Below are 20,957 nucleotides of genomic sequence, written 5' to 3' on the forward strand. Positions count from 1 at the left end.
ACAAAGCCTTCCATAATTTTTCGATCCATTAGATAGGGCTGCCCTTTGAGCCTTTGTTCTTTGTGTTTGCAACACATTCTATCTTGACAATTTTATTACATTTGGTTGCAAATGGTGATGTGTTGGATCTGCCTCTTCCTTCAACACAGTATTTCATTGGTCAAGCCTCGGCTGGTGATACAGTTATGTTCTTGAAAGCTGATAAATATAATCTTTGTAAAGCAATGGACATATGGGACTTGTTTGCATAAGTTTCAGTGCTATAGATTAATACCATCAAATATGCTCTTATTAGCTGTATGGAATGGGAGTTGCTGGCTTTGGGTTGGGAAGGAAAGGTGCTAACTAAGGGTAGTATTGGGAGACATTTGGGCTATGCCTTGGGGGTCAATGTTTTGTTGATGAAGTTGCTTTAGTGGATCTCCACATGTATTGCTAACAAGGTTGTCCATTGGAAATCACAGCATGGTGTGTTCATATACCTCTTAAAGGGGCTATTACAATTGTGGTGCCAATGATTTCATATTATTGACCATTGCTACCTCTTAAAGTCTAGGTTGCACAAAATCACTTTGTCTATTTGCTTTGTGGTTTGGAAAAGAACTCTATGGAATCTGGCATTTCTTGGATCTCTCGGAATCATATGCATATTGGAAAAGAATGGAAGGTGGAGCTATTTTGGATTTGGAGACTCACATGATTGAACTTTGATGGGCTTTTGTTTGAATCTATATATGTTGGTTAGCATTCTTGGGTTTCTATTGCACGACTCTTTCTTGAGGACTAAAGAATTTGGCATGGCGATGCTTGGATTCAAGTATTGCACCTGTCTAGCTTCAAGCCTCACGGTGCAATGTTGTCAAGATTGATCAGCTTGCTCATCTCAAATCTTTCATGGGTGTTGGTTAGCAGCCTTGGGTTTCTATTGCGATAAGTATTTTGCATGGACATGCACTGATTCAAGCCTCATAGTGGCATGTTATCAACGTCGATCAGCTTGTTCATCTCAAATATTCCATGCTATTGAGTCCATCTGTTGTTGGAAAGTGGTACTTGCAAAGTCTTCTTGTTCTTGGCATCCAAATGCTGATCGCTTACAAGCTAATTCTCTACAAGCTAAATTGTTGACTACTTTAATGATTATTTTGTGGGAAGGGAAACATCAAGCCATGGTGAACAGAATGGCAAGACTTGGGTTGATTTCTATTGCTGATGTGCTTTTGCCTACATTACCTGTTGTGATGTCATTGTAGGTAGTCTGAAGGTTTTTCGTGTTCTCAGAGCATATCATCACTTATGGGAAGCCATTTCAGCTTGTGTGTTTTGCAGCTTGTTCTTTGCCTAAATCTGGATAGTCCTTGGTAGGATTGGAGAATCAAAGGATGATTGTTGCCAGCTTGTGTATCCATTAATTAGATTTATCATTAATTAGATTTATCCTTTGCTTATTAGGGACCGGGATTGGTTGACAATTAAGGGTAATAGCACTTGGGGGTTTCACAAAGGCAATGCTTCATGGAAATTTGTGGTGATGGTTGGCTGTCTTAACAAAAGTCCCTTCCAATACAAAGTAGTTATTTGGAGAATGTTGGTGGGTGGACTTCGTCTTGCTTTTGCTATCAAGTTGCAATATTTTAATGGCTCTTGCTTCTTTCATACTACAATGAAGTGACCTCTCATCATCAGTTTCTTTCTTGCCCGTTGATGAGAAAGATGTGGTCCCTTTTGTTAGCTATTTGGTTCTATGTGGTTGGGCTCACTAGGCATCTAAGAGATTGGGTTTTTGGAAACCCTAAATTGATAGCTTTTGTGCGCCTCCCCCCCCCCCAATGTTTCTGGGGTTGTTGGCATATCTAGATTATCCAGAATGAGCTCATTTTTTATTCTGCTTCTAGACTTCACTGTCACATTGCTTGTCTTGGAGGCCTTCATTGGTAGTTTAGCATCATTCAGCTGCAGGCATCCTTCCCAGGAAAGATTTGCTTTCTTGGCATGCTGTGGTTTCTTTAGTTTCCTTGTCAGTCAAATAGTTCAATGATAAATCCTATATTGCCAGCCATGTTGTTCACTTTTATTCCAATTTCTGGTAATCGATACAATCACGTGTTAAGAAACAAAAATAGAGAAGAAATGACATGAAATGATTTACTAAGGGTCTTCAAAAGGCCAAAATTACCTTCAAGAGCATGCGTTACAACCATCTATAAGATGAGACAATTGTTTAGGTAAGACAGTAAGTAAAAGCTAAAAACTAAAAAGCAAATCCTAAATGATCTTATCACAGGTGATAAAGGGAATTGATGGTATCCTAGCGATGGAACTATGAAATCAGCCTTCCTCCTCAGATAGGGTCATACTAACCTGATTTAACAGTAATTACAGCAAGCATAAAATTCATATAAGCTGAAAATGCAAAGGTTACCACTTTAATCTTGGGCAATGGACAGCGTGTTGGCCCCAAAGCTGGTGCCCCTTGCGGCATTTCTTTATCTTATATTGCAAATGCCACCTGATCAACAGTGTTTGAGGTCACCGTTCTTCTAAGGAAGTCGGTGAGAGTGTGTTGACCAATGTGCCAGACTGGCCTCCTTGTCTTGATCATAGAATGTAATCTCGGTGTTTCCTCACCTCAATGAGGAAGAGCCCAAGGTGCCCAAGGCAATACTGATCTGAGAAGTCCATCACTGTGATGAGGAAAGGCATCCCGAAAGAGAAGTTGAAAATTTAAAAGGAGGGGAGAAAATGAGCAAGAAAAACAGTTAGGATGGGCAGTGGGCAGCTATCACTGTTAGGAAGCTGACTTGTGCCAGTTGGCTGAGTGCCATCACTAGAATAGAAATGGGAAACATGTCCTCTCAACTGATTTGGCTGATTTTGTTCATTTTTGACATTGGCTTAGGAAAAAGAGAATGCGACAAATTTTGAGTGGGCAGGTCATTTCAATTGGCTGGTTGTTAACCTCAATTTGAGATGGCGGAAATATGAAGCAAAGAGCGGAAAAAGGGCAGAAAAAGAGCAAAGGCGAAGAGGCAGCCCGTAAAGCTAAGCTGAGGCAAAAAACACAATTTTAAATAGAAGGCGCCTCAAAAAACTCAAAAAACTCTTGTGAAAGAGCGCCAGGCTCCCTCTTGTGTCATTTGTAAAAGAATAGACATGTATAGGCTTAAGGCATGAAGCAAGAAGAGGGAAATAGGAAAAATGACCTTGCCACAACAGCCGGTCATGTAAAAAGGGATGGGTGCCCATGGGATTTTAGGGTTTGTATATAAAGTTCAAAAAGTGAATGGAAGCTCATTCTTTGGTGTGTGGCTAACAAGAGTCCTCTCTTCTTCTCTTCTTCTCTTTTCCTTGCTTGTGTATGTGCTCTTGAGAGAGGGAGTTTGAGAGTGTGAGCGAGTGAGTGTGTGGGAGTGAGGGATCAAGAGGGTGAAGCTCTTCACCATCTCCTCTTCTCTTCTTCTCTTCTCTTCTCCTCTTTTCTTGCACGCGTGCGGCTATGGTGGATGGAGCTTGATGGAGGAGGCTTGAGGATGCTTGAGCTAGCATCTAGGATCATAGAGCTACTGGTGTGTGCGAGGGAGGAGACAACTCATACATCGGCTAGGTGAGAGATATCCATTAGAGCTCGCTTGAAACGCTTGAAACAATAAGCGGTTCGTGGGTCTTGGCGGTTGAGCGTGAGCTTCCTCTACATTTTGGTTCCGTTACCGGGACTATGGATTCAAGCTTGAGCACTTGTGCGTCTCATATCGCGCATCGAAGTAAGGGATTCATCCTTGAAACGGAGCTTGAGATAGGTAGGAAGTTTGGGTTTTATGATTTTCAGTACAAGTAAGTATTTTGGTTATTTTGGTTGTTTGATGATTGGGAAAGAAGGAAAAATCATTTCAGTTATTTGCTTTCGATTCTTGTTGCATTTAGCATAGGTTAGGATTAAGAAATCAGATTGGAAAAGCGTAGGGTTTACTGCTACAAAACAAGGCACAAATTGTGGTAAACGGGGAAAAAAGAGTGTTTGGAATGATTAATGTCAGCAAGTGAGTGATGGGGGATAGCAAGACCTTACCTAGGAAGGGGTTTAAGGGCAAGGAGACCATAGAAGAGCTCATTTTTCACCTTGGTATTGAGAGAGAGAGAGAGAGCTTCTATTGGTGATTCGATTCGATCTTGCCATCGGGGAGTTCTTCGCATGCGTCAGGTATATCAAACCCTTCCTTCTATGTCCTCGTTGTGATCTGGAAGCTTGTGTGTCTTGTGATTGCTTGGATCACTGGACTTAATGAAATCATCCTCGACGTTGCTGTCATTGGGTGCAACTCGGCCTGTCCGAGTGGCTTGGTTCTGGGCCGAGTCCTAGAATCGGCCCTCGGCCCTCTTGCATTTGGCCAATTCGGCCCCCCGTTCGAATGGACAACTTGGCCAACATCTTAAAATTCGGCCCTCGGCCAACTTGATTTAGCCCAAACCATCAGCCATTTCCACTCGGCCCTTTTTGACTAGGCCCGTCTGAACGATCAACTTGGCCCAATAATCTGACTTGGTTCTCGACCACGTCCATTTGGCCTCCCGAGCCACAAATTCGGTCACTGTTCCTGTTCGGCTTCAGTCGGCCCGAGTCCATTACTCAGCCCTTGCAATTCAGACGAGTTAGGCCGAGTTAGATTTTTGCAAATTTTTTGGACAATTGCACCAGATCTAGCTTGATCTCAACTGCACAAACCTTTGTGAGCCATCCTGATGACTAGAACTCGATTCTAGTACAAGGAATAGACGAATTCGCAAGACACAGCCGCTCAGTAGCTTGAGTAGGTTGTTGAGAGAGTCAGTGCCTTAACGGTAGCTAGGGGAGTCATAGACCTCAAAATGAACCTAAAACGAGTAAGACAGCGCAACAAGAAACCCTAAAACCTATGAAGACGAGCCAGAAATTTGATCGAACAAGCCTATGAGGTCTAAGATGAAACCAGAGTGCGTAAGCCACTTAGACACTTGTTCTTTGCACTCACCTTGATTTTCAACACTTAAAGTACACCTAAGAACAGCGGAAAGCCTGATTGAGCAGAAGTGCATGGAAAAGAATACACACACACACACACATTCTTTTTTTTTGCAAATAAAATGTGGCTGATTATATTTCTAAAAAAAACTGATTACAACGGAGTGCTCATGCTCAATATACTAGCTGGAGCTAATGCAAAGTCACAAATACATCATGTATACAAGCCTCTCAAGGCGGTCTGGGTGGGATGGGGGCAAGAAGCCATGGAGGGGGGTGTATCGCCATCTGGGGCTGCTTGCCTGCATCATGAAAAACAGGTCCTGGCCGCCCCAGCATGCATAAAGTGACAATGGAGCTCCTGACGAGCCTTGGACTCGCCGTGCACCTGATCCCAACGGCCGCGGAGGGAGTGGATGATGGAGGTTGAGAGCTCTGCTAAGGTTGCCTATGCTGAAAGTCTCTCTCTGCCGAAAGTCTCCTGACACCGCGCCTTCTAGATATGCCATTCAGTAAGACTCCCTATGATCTCCCATACCTCAGAGCGGTCTGCTATGGGCTCGAGTACCTGGCGGATGGGTAGAGCCTCCAAACCGATCACTGGGCACGACCCTGCTTCAATGATGAATATCGTGTCTTGCATCCCGGCCTCATACAGAAGATGACCTCCGGCCTCGTTGACTGTTTGCCAGCAGAAAGCTCCCCATGAGATACATCCAAGGCTGAGTGCTATACGACGAAGGATGCGGCGTATTGCTCTCCACACGAGCTGTGCCTCCTCACATGACCAAAGATAGTGCTTTGGGGTTTCCAGAGGCTACTGTGTGCAATGCTTATGACCTCTCTCCTTCTACATCTGGGCAAGCTGAAGCCAACCTTCCTTCTTGGAATGGGCGGTGATAACCTGATTTAAGAGTTAATTACAGTAATAAATAAATGCACATAAAATGAAATACACACTTTACCATAACATTCTTGGACAGTAGACACCCTGTTGGCCCCAAAATTGGCGCCCCTTGCGGTATTTCTTTAGCTTTCATTCAATTGGAAGGAGTACAACTCGAGATTCTTCAATCTCCTCCTGCTAACCAATTGCTCTTGCTGTCATAAATGACCAGCAAGCCTTTTGGGTCATTTGCCCCTTGATTCACCCAGGACTTCTTCTCCAATTTGACCGTTGGCTGGCCAAATGCTGCCCCAAATCAATTTGGGATGGGCTAGCTCCTGAAATCCCTTGATAATCTTCAATTATCGGCTGCTGATTTCAGTCCCTTGAGCCTCCAATCTCTGGCACGGATCCCAAGGTGGCTGCTAAACCCTAATTTCTGCTGTAAATTAGGGTTTATTGCAGAAATTACAGATCAACCCACCAAAAATGGCTGGAATCTCCTTCAAATGGCCGAGAATTGCTGAGAATGGCTGAGCATAGGCTGAAGGAGATGAGAGAATGCTATAAAGAGAGAAAATATTGAGATTTGTCGCGAAGAACTGATCAAAATCAGCTGCTACCTTGCTGTACCAGCCCCAAACGGATGCACCAACAAGAATAGGAGCATCAGAGACTGTGATCTTCAGGAGAAAGTGCATCAGTAGCTATTGCCAGCTTCCCAAGGTCAAGAATATGCAATTTCCATCACCAAAATAGTCTCCAATGGTTGGGAAATGGCCCCAAAAGCTAGCAACAACAGTCTAACATCTCTTTCCAACAGCTCCAAAATGAAAAAACGAGATTTCCCTCTCTCTTCAGCCCTATTTAACATTTCCCCCACTTGCATGGGAAAGTTTTGCCAAGTGGCAGCTTTCTTAATTCATTTTCAACAATTTTCAGCCATTTAATTAATTTTTGAAATTAATTAATTCTGAAAATTAATTCAGCCCTTAATCCATGCCCAGAAAATTGACCTTGCCAATCCAAAAATTAATTGGCTAGGCCATTTGCAACCCAAAGTGGTCCCATGCATTAATTGACCCTTGGACAAGCATTAATCCATTAATTAATGCCTAGTCCCTAGTGTCACCACTGACACTTAATGGCCAATTAATGGTCCTAGGGGCAAACTGACACCAAAATTCACCTAAAATCTAACAAGTGTAACTTGTTACAACTTTTGCCTTTGACACCTATCTTTTTCACAGGATCCTTCGGCCTTCAACTGTGAAAAAGTAGGTTGCACCTCACATGTGCATCTTTTAATTGCACATTTGATTAATCCTTTAATAAAATGTCAATTAAACATAAGCAAAGCATCAAATTTTCACGTCGTCGTGACACAAGCCAACTTCCCACCGCCAAGCCTCCATGTGCCACTAGCCATAAGAAATACGATACCCTCCTCGGCCTCCTGCTATCCCATAGGCGGCCCTAGAAGGTCTGTTGGAAAAGCTCCGTGATGCTGTGCTCCGCCCAGTGCTTGCTATGTGACGGCACCCAATCCATATCCTCCTGTATCAGTATGTGTCTACCAATCCTGGCACTGTACTCCAGGAACCTCGGTGGCTTCTTGGCGACTGCAGTGGTCAGCCATAGCTGCTCTCGTGGATCCCAGTCCAGCTCATCAAGTGGTTTGCCCTCCTAGATCCAACGGCACCACTGCTTGAGCTCCTTCCAGAAAACATAGGGTCCAGTCACCATGTCTTCCCCTGAAGGCCCACCACCCGAATCCTCCTCCATGAAAGGGCAGCTATCCCCTCAACTTGCTGCCCTCTTTCAAGGGCTAGACGCCCCTTCTCCTGAACGGTGAAGAAAGTCCCTTGCGGGGCGCTGCCCACTCTACCTGCTACCTGTAGGGGGATGCTTGTTGGTGAAAACTTAGCGGCCCATACCTCCCCGGGCTCTATCGGCACTCGTATCGGGGCAACAAGCCACTTCGGAGGTATTGCTGCGTCTATCTCCCTTTGCCTCAGTTCCACTCCTCTCTGGAAGCCTGATACTTGCTGCAGCACCTCCTCCTCTACCATCTTGTACACCTCCCGCCATGTCCTGATGGTACAAGCAGGGCTGGCCTTCCAACCAGCCCACTGGATGTGGGGGCACTCGCCAATCTCTGCCCCTTCTGGATCTTTAACCTGGGGGTTCCAAATCACCGACTGACGGTCTATCTTCTCGTGGCAGCCTGGGGGGCTCTGGATTAGGGCCTTACAGAGGCCCTGCCACAAGCGCAGTAAGCTGCATAGGAAAGGTGATTTGGGGGGGGTGATTTGGGCTGACATGAAGATCCATCTCAAGGATGGCCTCCATTCACCGCCAAGCCTCGGTCCACAATCTTGAAGACTCTCCTGCAATAGGACCTTCCAAGTCTGCCCTCTCGGCGTGAGGCTGCGGACAACTAGCTTGCCCAAGAGGGCCACTCTGAAACTTTGGGTCTATGATCCCAAGCCCTCCCTCTGAGCGATGCTGTATGATGGTCGCCTATGCTACCTTGGCCTGGAAATTCTAGGAGCCATCCGACCCGGACCAAAGGAAGTTTCGCACTATGCAGTGAAGTTGCACTACGGAGGATGAGAAGAAGCACCAACATAAGGCGATGTACCAGGCCATTGCTAGGAGTATCTGGTTAACCACCAGGGATTGGCCGGCTAGTGAGAGGCGAGCCGTGCTCTTGCAGATTAGCTTCCTCCAAATAGAATCGAGGACTGGAAGAAATTGCTGGGCGGGAGTGATGTGAAGTCCCACTTGGAACCCTAGGTACTAGACAGTGTGCCCTCTGCTCACCCATCTAAATCCTAGGTGGACGTCCCACTCCGTGCTAGAGTTCGGGTCTGTGAGGAAACCAACCGACTTTCGCCTGTTGATTTTCGTTCCCGCTGTAGAATAGAACACCTCAAGAGCCAACCTTGCTCTCTCCAGCATGAACTAATCGTCCTCTATGTAGAGAGCTGTATCATCTGTATACTCTGAGTCTAGCAACTCAGTCTCCTCTCATTGGAAGTCAAATGCTTTGTAATCCGCTCACAGGGGACGTGAAGAAGTGAGACATCGCCTTTGCAAAGAGTAGAAACAGGTATGGGGCGAGAGGGTAACCCTGCCAGACCGATCTCTCCAGCCAAAACTCCTCCCCTCGCCTACCACCTATGAGAACCTTACCGGTAGCCGATTTGTAAAGTGCAACAACCCCACCAATCCAAGCCCGGAGGAGACGCAACCTCACCATGGTGCCCTCTAGGAAATCCTAGTCCGCCTTGTCATAAGCTTTCTTGAAATCCAAGAGTAGTACGGCCAGTCTTTGCCCATTGTGCTGAGCCCACTCTGTTGCCTCAAAGAAGGTGAATACATTGTCTAGGATACTCCTATCCTGGACAAAGCTTGTCAGTGTGTCATGGATGATGTCTGGCAGCACGGGGCGTAGTCGCCTACCAATTATCTTTGCCAGTGCCTTATAGGCCATTGACAATAAGGTGATGAGTCTTCACTCGGAAAGGTCCAATCGGTCTTCTCCTTTGGGGAGAACCATGATAAGGCCTGCCGAAAGGCTCCTTGGCATCTGTCTTGAAGTGAAAATCTCCTGGAAGGCCATCGGTAGGGGGTCCTTGACCACTTCCTAGTAGGTAGTAAAGAAGGCCTTAGAGAGGCCATCCTCTCCCTCCCGGGCATTTCTGCCCGTCCTGTGTATGGAAAGCCTCCTCTAGTTCCTTCTCTGTGAGGGGGGACTAGGAGGGAGCGTCCCATCTCCTCTGTGACGAGGGACGGGATGTGATCCCAAACCTGCTGCCTGCATTGCTGCCCTCTAGCTGAGGCTATCTCTTGTTGGAAAAGGCCTCTGTAGTAGTCAGTGGCAATCTCCATCACCTAGTCTGGGCTAGAATGAGTGCTCCCATACTGATCTCGAAGAAAGCTGCATATTTGCTCTCTTGAAGGGCGAGGCTGGTGCACTTGGAAAAACTCCCTGCACATTGTGTTCTCCTTTCGCGCCCAAAAAACGGCTAAGGTGCGAAAAGAGAACTTTGAGCTCCTGTCCTCTAGGCCAGCAATGGTTGCTCGCGCTCGCACCTCCTATGCATGGAGGGTGGGATCCCATGGTACCTCTTGTAGTAACCTCTGCGTGGCTGCAAGGTCCCACCGGAGTGCTCTCTCCTCCCAGCTCTGTTGCATGACCTGTATGGTTGCCTATTTGCAGATTCTGCTCGACTCGGCTAGGACCTCTACAACCTCCTTTGCGATCCGGTCCCTCCTGTCCCACTCCCTAGTCTAGAGCTGCTCTATCTATCTTGACTCTCGTCACCTCCTCCCTCCTATAGATCGAGTTCGACAAGATGGAGTGTCTAGGGCAGATGCTGGGGGATCTTGTGTCAGGAGAACCAGGTAATGATTGGACAACGTGGTGCCCGCCAATATGGCCTCCACAAGAGCCTCCCTACTCTCACTTATAAAACCGGTCCAACTGCTCCAGTAGGACTCCACCTAGCTGGTTGTATTGCCAAGGGAAGTCCAGCGACCTCTCCCTCCTGTGGAAGGTAGGGTCTTTCCAGGCATCGAGTGCACCTACTGCCAATAGAAATACCTCCCATGCCTCCTACTCCTCCCCGGCCATGCCTTGGTAGTTTCTGCCTCTGCCCTGTTGGTCCCCTAAGCCTCCAGGTTGTTGAAGTCTCCTCCAACGATCCAGGAGTCCACCTCTGGGAGTCTATCTGCGATCTCCACCTAGAACCTGCTACATGCTCTAACCTCCGTAGGGGCATAGACATGGAGGACTCCAAGGCACGAGTCCCCAATATCCAATTTGATCCATAGAACCCTCCCTGTTAGTATCGTCCCTTGGTGTCATACAGAGGCAGTGAGACTCGGGCCAATAGAGGTGCATACGTCTCCACTCCTGCCGTGGGCGCCTATGGCGTCCTCTGAGTAAGTGTGCGAGCTGCTCGGGAGTACCTTCCCTACCCGTTGGGCCTGGGAGAGAGTTAGCTTATGCTCTTGTAGACGTAAAATGTCGATTCGTCCGGCAAAAGGGCATGTTGCAGCTCCTGCCAAACAATCAACTTTGTGGAACCACGTGCCCCATTGTAGTGGAGACTATTCACATTCTAGGATGCAAGGTGTAAGCTCATGGGGAAACCTGTGATTGACCGAACAGACATCTGTTTGGTGTGGAGGCTGCTGATGAGGATAAGAAACTATGGGGCATGTAAGCACGCTTTGCTGTAGGTCTGGACGATGAACTCCAGTCCCCCATGGTGGCCCTTGGCCGGACCATAGGGGTGATAGATGCTCCACGTGGTACTATCAATGCATCTATCAGGCATGTTGAGAGTTGTGACTCCATACACTGGTAGAAACGGGCCGCTTGTGCTAGGGGCTACTCGATCACATCCCTCGGAGCCCTCCACTGTGGAGGGGCTCGAAAGATAATACTCAAGTGTGGGACCTCAGCACCAGCCCATCAATTAATGTCCATCATGCAACTAGGCCATTGCTGTGCAAACAATGCTAGTCCTTCTTCTCCCATCCACGGGGAGATGTAGTGCGTCCTGACTCTTCAACTCCTCCTCTATCTATGTTGTCGTCCAATCCCTTGAGTGAGAGGACTAAAAGAAAAAGGAGTAGTTTGGTCCATCTGGTGGTGCTAGTATATGGACCTTGCCCCTCCTTGACTTGCGAACCACGAAGATCCCACCTCTAGAGGTAGTGGGAACTCTCCGTGTTCTGCAACTCTCAGGTAGGACCATGGGCTACTGCGGAAGAACTCCTGTGGCAACAACTATGCCTGTCTTGTGAAGGTGTGACGGGCGGCAAGGGCAGATGAGCTGGTGGCTGTGTGGGAGGGGGAAGGCTGCTGGTGCAAGGAGGATGTAGGCTTGTGTGGCTCATCACCTCTTGTGGGAGGAGTGGGAGTGGGTCTAGGGGGGATCACCTGAAACGGGTGCGGATTAGGGGGGGTGGTTGGCAGGGGAGATAGTGGGGGGGAAGAGGGTCGAGGAATGGTGGAAAGTATGTGACGGTTGTGGGGGGACACTGGTGGCCCTGGAAGGGGGGTGCTGTGGGCCAGGGTCAACAGGGGGAGCCTGGGAGGTGGGGGAGGGTGGGTGTGGGGGTTGTGGGATCTCAGGTGGGATAGTCTGTGGCATGGGTGGTGGCTGTGGGGGACTGCGGTCCTGGTGGGTGGGACAGACAGGGGGGGTTATGGAGTGCTCTACCGAGGGGACGTCGCTCGCACTCCTGCACCCTGCTGTCGAGGTTGCAACTGAGGCGCTGGTTGCGGCCCCCCCTGCCATCTCGCTCTTTGTCGTCTCCGGACCCGTGTGAAGCCGTCAGCGTCCACTTGTGGGCTTGCCGGAAGAGTTGCCTTGGCTTCGAAACGCGTGCAATCTGTTGCGTGGTGTCCAAAGTCATGGCAGTGCACGCACTGCCCTAGTTGCCCAATCACAATGACCTGTTGCCTAAGGGAGTGACCTCCTGCCTCAATCTCCAGGGACTTGGGTATACTCTTTGTGTCTTTCACGGCCACTCGTACCTTCGGGACTCTTGCAGCTCTCACTGTATCCGCGAAGGAGGCATGAATAATTGTGCCGAAGACCCGTTCAAAGTCCTCCACTAACTGCCAGTACTCTACTGCCAGTCCGGGGAAAAGTAGAGTGATTGGGTGTCTGAGAATTTTCTGAGAAATTTGTTGTGGAGCGCGAATGCCTCCACTGTAAAGCGGCTATACCAGGAAACCATGTAGATGACCCCCTTCATGGAGGCATAGGGCGAGTTTTCCACTAACTCACGAGCTGCATCCGCGGAGGTGAGTCAAACCATGAAGATCCCTCGGCCCATGAGGACTGCCTCCACGATTTGCGCTGTGCCAATGCGTAGCATGGAGTGGAGCCAATCCCGCAGCTGAGTCCTCGATGGGGAGTGTCCAACAACCTCATCGAAGATTGCTATTTCTTTCAACTCCAGCTTTGTGGCATGGACGGCTAAGAGCTATTCCTCAGACAGGATGATGCACAAGGTGTTTGATTGGGAGGCACTCGCAGAATGTGCCGGTGTCTGACCAGAGGTTTCCATTGCGCGTCCTTGCCGGGAATCTATCTAACACATTGCTGCGCTACTGGAGGGGAGTGGATGGCAAGGGGCGGGGGGGGGGGGGGGAGGTGGAGGGCGGGTGCGATTGGGGGTGGGTGGGGTGTAGGGCGAACAGGCGGCTGCAAGGTGGGGGTAAGCTGTCGAGCGAGAGATAGGACAGGCGGATGCAGGGTTGGGGGGGGGGGGAGGGAGGATTGTTGCTGCGATGGCGGGAGTTATCGGGGACTCAAACGATGTGATGGCGGGTGGGAGGTGAGAGAGACGGGGGACGCAACGCCACTTAGCGGGGGGTTCGACGGGTTGCGATATTGGGGGCAAGAGCAACGGTGTCGGTTGGGAGTTTCGGAAAAAATGAAGAGTACACCCATACACACTGAGTAGAGGTAATTTGAGGATTGTATGCAATAATTAAAAAACTCACTCATATAAAAGAACTTGAAGGAACCCCCCAATAGGAGAAGGTCCCAAGATATATACGGGCAATCAAAGCCCAACGTAGGACCAAGCGAACAATGACAGAGATGTGGATCTATCCAACCCGCTTAACCTTATCCTTGGTGGAGCACGAGAACGCAACCATGTCAGAAGAAAGCTTAGTTCGCAAGTAGAACGAGGAACTCCACTTAGGAGTTTCCCAGAAGCAATCCAACAGTTTGTGAATAGCTATGATTCTCACGCTCCGTATAAGCACCGCAGTAGAACGACAGAAGCCATCATAGCTGACCTAGAGAAAGAAAGGAAGCTAGCCCACAAAGCACTGCAAGGCATAGTGGAATACAACCGAGATCGGCAGACTAGGAGCTTGAGGCAGAACACAGAGATACGAGAAATATAGCAAGTGTTGAATCTAGCAGGCAGGAATCCAACTGACCATGAGAGAGTGCTAGAAGGAGACTTGACACTGAGTAAGCTTCTCATGAAGCGATTGCTAGACAACACAACAGCCGAGCAGAGCGCTGCAGCGTTAGCAACGTCACTACTAGCAGGGTTAGGGGTAAACGAAGGCTCCAAGAGCCAGTCTAAGATACCAGTTGTTGCTATGTAGCTCGATAAGTACCAGCCCCACGACGATCCATACAGCTTCATAGAGCAGTTTGAGCAGGTCTACGAGGCCAACAGTCTCACCGACTTGACTCAGTGCTCTCAAGTATTTGGGCTTTGCTTAGGCGACAAGGGTTGGACTTGGTACACCAATCTAGATGCCGCAGAGCTAGTGAACTTCAATGGTCTCAAAAACCTCTTCATTAAGAGATTTTCCAAGCTCGGATACTCTGACAACCTGCTAGTACGACTTATGAATGTCAAACAAAAAGGAAAAGAGGATATCCGTGACTATGTGACCCACGTGAAGAGTCTCTTCAAGAGAATCCCGATGGGCGAACGACCGACCAAAAGAGCAGTGTCGACGGTATTCATTAGTGGAATACGGAATGAGGAGCTTTATAAAGCCTTGGCAGGCAACTCGAGCTTGCAGCGAGACACGCTAGCTAGGATGTTCGAAGAAGCCATTCAAGTGGACGACCAGCTGAAGGAGAGGAGCTCCAGGAACTCAAACCAAGAAGAGACCAACTCTACAAGTTCGGAGAGAGCTTTAGCATCCAGCGAGCGATTAGGGACAAGTATCCAAGATAAGGGAAAGGTTACAGACACCAACTAGGAATTGACTGACATGAAAATGGAAATAGTCAAGATGGAGGAGATGCTAAGATGACCAACACACCCACTCGTCCAATGCGTGCACTGTGGCAGAAACCACTTGTCAGCCGAGTGTCAAGACCTTAGGTCACAACCTTGTGCTAATTGTGGTAGGTTTGGTCACGACGTTGTGTATTGTAGATTGCCTAGAAGACTTCCATACTCATAACCATACGGTCAACCTTACCGCTGTAGCGAATAGGCCGCAACAATTCTTCGAAAGGGGAGCCCCATTGGCCCTTCCCGCACCAAATGATGTTAAGCCGACGGTTCTTAGAATGGACATAAATCCTACTGGAATACCTAGACTGCCTAGTCCCTATGTGACCCATCCACCGAGCGACGCTCCAATCCACTATGTGGAAGAGCTAAATGAGGAAGAGACTTACATATACCCTTACGTCTCGCACGACGATGAGGGCAATACATTTCTTATGGACTATCGACCAGTGCCGGTGATGGCGTTAAGGCAGGGGACGAGATAGAGGCCTAGGAGGGCAGACCCAAAAACCAGTCATATGTTGGACTTGCAGTCACCCAAGACACGTCTCATCACGCTGTCTTGAAAGGAAGCAACAAAATAGAGACAAGGCTGACCTAAGGTGTGCCCTGAGTGCGGAATTACTCATCTCTTCGTTGACTGTCCAAAGCGAAAACCATCCTCGAGTTCGGCTAATGTGCCATCCATCCCATTTAGCCATGCCTTTCACTTTCTTTGTGGACCATCAAGCCTTGCTATATTTAGTAAACAAACCTTGTGCTACAGGACGCATAGCTCAATGTCTCCTTCTGCCTTTAGAATTTGATTTCTCCGTGGTTGTACGAAAATGAAAGCAGCACTACATGGCCGACCACATGTCACACATCCCCACGAGAGAGGCCGTTGGACAAGGCATTGTTGATGAGTTGCCAGATGCGCACTTGTTTAGCCTATCCAGCGCGAGAGAGTTATTTTAAGCCGACTTGACGCCATATTGGTCAGACGACATAGTCCAAGTACTTGAGCATGGACTACTTGAACGACCGAAATAGAAAGCCCGACTTAGGCGACTTATCCTCAAGATCCAACCCTATCAGTTGATAGCAGGCCAACTATATAGGCTAGGGCAAGATGAATTGTTGTGTAGATGCGTATGCGAGCATGAGATGCACGATGCGCTCTCAGAGGCGCATAGCGAAATTGCTGGAGGATACTTTAGCGGAGATACGACAACCCCCAAGGTGCTGCAGTCTCAACTGTGGTGGCCCACGCTTTTTCGCGATGCGGCACGATTCGTTAAGCAGTGTGATGAGTGTCAGCGGACAAAGGTCCCGATTCGCAAGGATCAGATGGAGCTAACCCCAATAATTGCACGACAACCCTTCGAAAAATAGAGAATTAACTTCATAGGACTCATTAGTCCTGTGGCACAATACTCGCAAGCCAAGTACATCATTGTAGCCATTGACTATCTAACAAAATGGGCAGAAGCAAGAGCTACGAGAAAGAATGACACTAGAACGACTGCTAAGTTTCTATGGGAGCAGGTAATCTCACGATTCGGCTGTCCCATCGAACTGGTTATTAGCGACCAGGGTACACACTTCATTAATGAAGTGATTGCGCATTTTCTATCCACCTTTTTAATTATCCATTGGAAATCCTTGCCATACTACCCTCAAGCTCATGGCATGGTGGAATTTACAAATAAAATTCTAGTAAACGTCCTAACCAAGGTAGTCTCTGCTTCGTGCAACGACTGGCATTACAAGTTGATGGCAGCCTTGTGGGCTTACCGCATAGGCTATAAAACGGCCGTAGGCCAGACGCCTTTTAGGTTGACCTATGGAACTGAAGCAATTCTACTTGTAGAGTTTTTTGTTTCTGGCTTGAGGATTGCACTTCACAAACGATGGGAAGGGAAGGAGGCATGGACGGAACGTCTAGTTAAACTCGAACGCCTCTCGGAAACTCGACTTCTAGCTACCCATGCGCTCATATGTGAGAAAGTACGACACAAAAGCTGGTTTGATAAGCATGTCAAGTAGTGCGACTTTGAACAGGGAGACGTAGTGCTCTTGGACTCCATTAAGGGGCATAAACAGAAAATGAAGTTCAAAGGTCTAGGGCCTTTCAAGGTTCGTACTATCAGCCGAATTGGTAATGTCAAACTTGAGACTCTGGAAGGCGAGGGCATAGGCTTATTCAATGGCAGTCGCATCAAGAAGTACTACCCTCCCACGCATCCTTTGCATGAACCACCAATGTTAAAACCCCCTGTCAAGGTACGAGTAGCCACAATCACGGAGATTGATGATGAAAATGAGGAAGCCGTAGAACTTGCTTACCTCTGCATCACGGTCACTGCCAAGCAGACATGTACTTTCAACGCCTTGATCGATGAGGGACCAGACTTCAATGTCTTAACCCATGATCATTGGGCTCACATTGGCAAACCACAATTACAGCCCATTACCGCTTAACTAAGCCCATATGGAAGCTGATCATACGCACTCCCAGGGAAGTGTAGGACCGCAGTTTCTATCGAGTCTGAGAGCATACCAATGATCTTTCATGTGTTGCCGAACATTAAAGATGTAGGCACAGAGTCACTGCTAGGTCGAACCTTTAAAAAGGAAGCTCACTGCAATGTCAATTATGAGTCGTAGCGTATCCACCTAGCCATTGGCAATGTCTGCATAGTAGCGGCTTTTAGCAAGGGCTACGCGAATCCTATAATCTCCGCAAAGCCACTGGTAGAAACACATGCAGCCAAGTCTAAAGAGGGGGGTTGTGACTTGTTACAACCTACCAAGCCTCTATGCCAGCAACCTGCTAGAGCCAAAGCCAATGCTTGTGAACCCTAGTTCAGATGGGTACCTAAACATGAGAGCCTGCCACCGAGGAGTAATCAGCCACGCTTCGCAAGGCTACGAATGCAATCTCAAAAACTAGGAGGCCAAGACGAAGCTACAAATAGTGACGTACAGTCAAAGCCGCCATGGGATCCTAAGACCCTATTGTAAGTGCAAGCCTATTATGAGGGTAATGCCTTGATATGGATTCCTAAGGCTAAAACAGCCAAAGGCACTGATCAAACGCCGCCCTCACCCTTAACCATACCTAGCCATACAACGTGTCAAGGCCTAAAGCCACATAAGCCTCGAGACATCAACCCCATGGACTCACAACTGATTATGCCCATGAAGACCAATCAAGTCTATCGGCCCAAATCTCAGCATGCTACTCCCAAACTAGTACCATGTAACTCTACCAAGACTTGGGAAGCCGCATCCGCAAGTAGCAGTCCCCCATTAGCAGTCCAGTCGCAGCGTTCATGAGAAAAGGGAGGGGTGCCCATGGGATTTTAGGGTTTGTATATAAAGTTCAAAAAGTGAATGGAAGCTCATTCTTTGGTGTGTGGCTAACAAAAGTCCTCTCTTTCTTATTCTCTTCACCTTGCTTGTGTGTGTGCTCTTGAGAGAGGGAGTGTGAGAGTGTGAGGGAGTGAGTGTGTGGGAGTGAGGGATTAAGAGGGTGAAGCTCTTCTCTTATTCTCTTCTTTTCTTCTCTCTATTCTCGTGCACGTGCGGCTATGGTGGATGGAGTTCGATAGAGGAGGCTTGAGGATGCTTGAGCTAGTATCTAGGATCGTGGAGCTGGTGGATTGGTTTTTGCCGAGTTCCAACTTTGCCCCCTTTGTGATGAATGAGATGGCCGACTCTCCTCTTTTTGGCCTCCTTCACACAAGGACTTGGACCAAGTTTACACTCGTCTGAACATGATAGGACTTAGACCGGGTTATTCTTCATTGGCCTCATGTAGGGGCTTAGATCAGGTTCTTGTTGTAGCTGCACATTGTTCAAGGTAGACATGTATGCCAGCTTATGCGGTGAGTTCTATTTTGGAGACTAACTATGTTGGAACATGCATGTTTTGGGAAAAATCATAGTTTTATGTGGATTAATTTGCCCAGGAACTACATTGCTCCATGTCATGGATGTTATCTATCCTTGGTTTTTCCTATGCAGGAGCGTGCATCCATGTAAATGTAGCCTTTTTGAAGATCCAACAGTTGTATCAATACTGACATCTGAAGTGTGCCTCTTGATCATAACTTGTTTGAACTGTCTAGCCTATTTTCTATTATACTTTACATCTTATGGAACATGTGGAATGATAAAAATTTCTGTGGACCTTGTTTTCTCTGACACTTTTTAGTACTCTCTGTGAAAATTTTGTGTTTCTGTGTGTTCTTAAGACCAATTTTGTTGAGCCTGTAGCTTTTCTTTATCTAGTAAATTTTCAGAATAGTTTTACATTCCAATGAGAATCCTTGCAAGTTCTCAGACATCTGCTCACTAAATTCCAGATTTCCTTGCAAAGGTTGTGTTTTAGCAGAAATAAGAAATCATGTTAAACCATGCAGCCTCCATGATTGTGCTTAGTACACTTGCTTTTTATGGGTCTGGCAAGGGCACTGACTTGGGGATGTTGCAGGTTTTGAATTGATCACTATCTGGGCTAGTAGATTAATCGAGAGCTCTATTGACATGGCGGAGTTTGAGAACGTGTCAACTATGGAAGCTGACAAATGGTCACTTGCACCAATAATTGCAAAAAACTTGTAAGCTTCTATTCTAGCTGGAGGTTGTGGAGCATCTTCTATTATCACAGTCAGGATTCAATATGCAAGGTTTATAGATGCGTGTGACTTAGTACATCTGAAGCTAGGTCCACACTACATGACCAAAGATGATAAATTTTAGTGGTTAGTCTTTTACCTGGTCCTCTTTTTTCGCAAAATCAATTAGTGAGTCATTCTACAATAAATAGAAGATATTGGAATTTGGAGGTGATAGAAACAAGTGAGCTTAGTGTGTTGTGTCATTACAGTAATTCATCTGCCTGGAAAAGTCACTATCCAATGCTAGTGTTGCATATCTTTTCTCTGAGGATAGAATTGCATAAGATTCAATTGGTCCACAAAGAAGACTGAAAATTCTCTAAATTTTTTATATTTTCATCTTGCATGCCGAAGGAGAGGGCAACTTGTGCTTAGCTTTTACTATTCAAAAGCTAAAAGCTAATGAAAATTTTCTTTTGATGCAGAAATGTAACATAGTAGTATGTACAAACTCATATAATCACTATACTCAATTGGAAGGACTAGTTTACTGATTGATCTAAAATTTGCATTTCCAAAATTTAGCAGAAACAACTAGGTCAAAACATTGGGAAAACTTGTGCCTTGACCCTAATCCAAGGAGCGTTGACTCCATTCGAGATCAGACTTAACATTATTCATATTCAGATCCCATTTGGAATTGCCATGCATCTGTGTTTAGTCAGGTTATCAAGTAACATGTACTGGTTGTTAACTGCCATTACACCTGCCACTGATAACTCAGCCTTGCAGTTGTCTGTTATTGCAGAAGGGTTCAGAAATAAAGCGGCCCTTTGTCTTTGACCTTATTTAAGATCAAGTACTAATGGGAAACTTCCAATCTTCCTTGCCTACTTAATTGTGGTATCTGATGATCTAGTACCAAGCTTCTAGTGTGCAGAAATTTGTGATTATTCAAGGTCCTTATGCAGCTGAATTTTTGAAGATTTTGGACCACAGGTTCTTCAGGAATTGAGCTGGCTAGTTCTGTAGAACTCCTTCAATGGGCTGACTGCCAAACCTTGTTCATGAGTCTGGACTTTTAATGACACATGCATTGTGTAGCTCTACAATTCTCAAATTCTGCTGAGGATGTAAAGTTTTATGTTGTTCTGTGGTTGTAGAGACGTCAAAAGAATAATATAGATGCTTCAAATGTTTGATTATTTCTGTAACCATAATCATCATGCAGCCTCTGGAAGTGGCAAAAGAATTAATTTAGAATTACAAACTGGTCAGTTAGCAATGACCCATCATCTGAAACCCATCCCACAACAGCACATCTGCTGTATCTCCAAGTCAACAACTTAAGTAAGTTCCTAGAAATGGATAGACTATCCTATCCTTACATTCTAAAGCCTCATGAGGAGGGGAGTCTCTCGTTTTTGCCAGTTCTGGCATAGCGTGACAGTATGATAGGCTTCCAAAGTATACATAACTCCTCCAAGAAAGATTTCTGTTCTGCAAAATACTGCACAAACCATTAGTAATGCCCAACACTTTTTTTATCAAGCCTCTGCTGGAATGTGGATGTTCATGCTGCAAGTCTTTAGGAGCACTCTCTTCTGTCTGATATATAATTGAGTTGAGAGACACCCAATGCAAAATGTGGAATGTA

General features: G+C 46.9%; 1 protein-coding gene across 6 annotated transcripts in view; it reads left to right on the forward strand.

Annotated features, from left to right (window-relative positions):
- Positions 1-20,957, forward strand: part of LOC148019545 (Rab3 GTPase-activating protein catalytic protein) — a 248,219-nt gene that overhangs the window by 106,331 nt on the left and 120,931 nt on the right. For all 6 annotated transcript variants that reach the window (XR_015694814.1, XR_015694813.1, XM_087699513.1 and 3 more), the window contains one exon: positions 19,174-19,300. Coding sequence is in view for 4 of the 6 variants with exons in the window: in XM_087699513.1 (XP_087555639.1) it covers positions 19,174-19,300 (127 nt within the window). In the remaining 2 variants the exon portion in view is untranslated. The remainder of the gene's footprint in view (positions 1-19,173; positions 19,301-20,957) is intronic.

The sequence above is a fragment of the Lygodium microphyllum genome, chromosome 19 (assembly GCF_053477565.2).
Source record: "Lygodium microphyllum isolate KBCC chromosome 19, Lygodium_microphyllum_v1.1.10, whole genome shotgun sequence".
In the NCBI taxonomy this organism is placed as follows: Eukaryota; Viridiplantae; Streptophyta; class Polypodiopsida; order Schizaeales; family Lygodiaceae; genus Lygodium; species Lygodium microphyllum.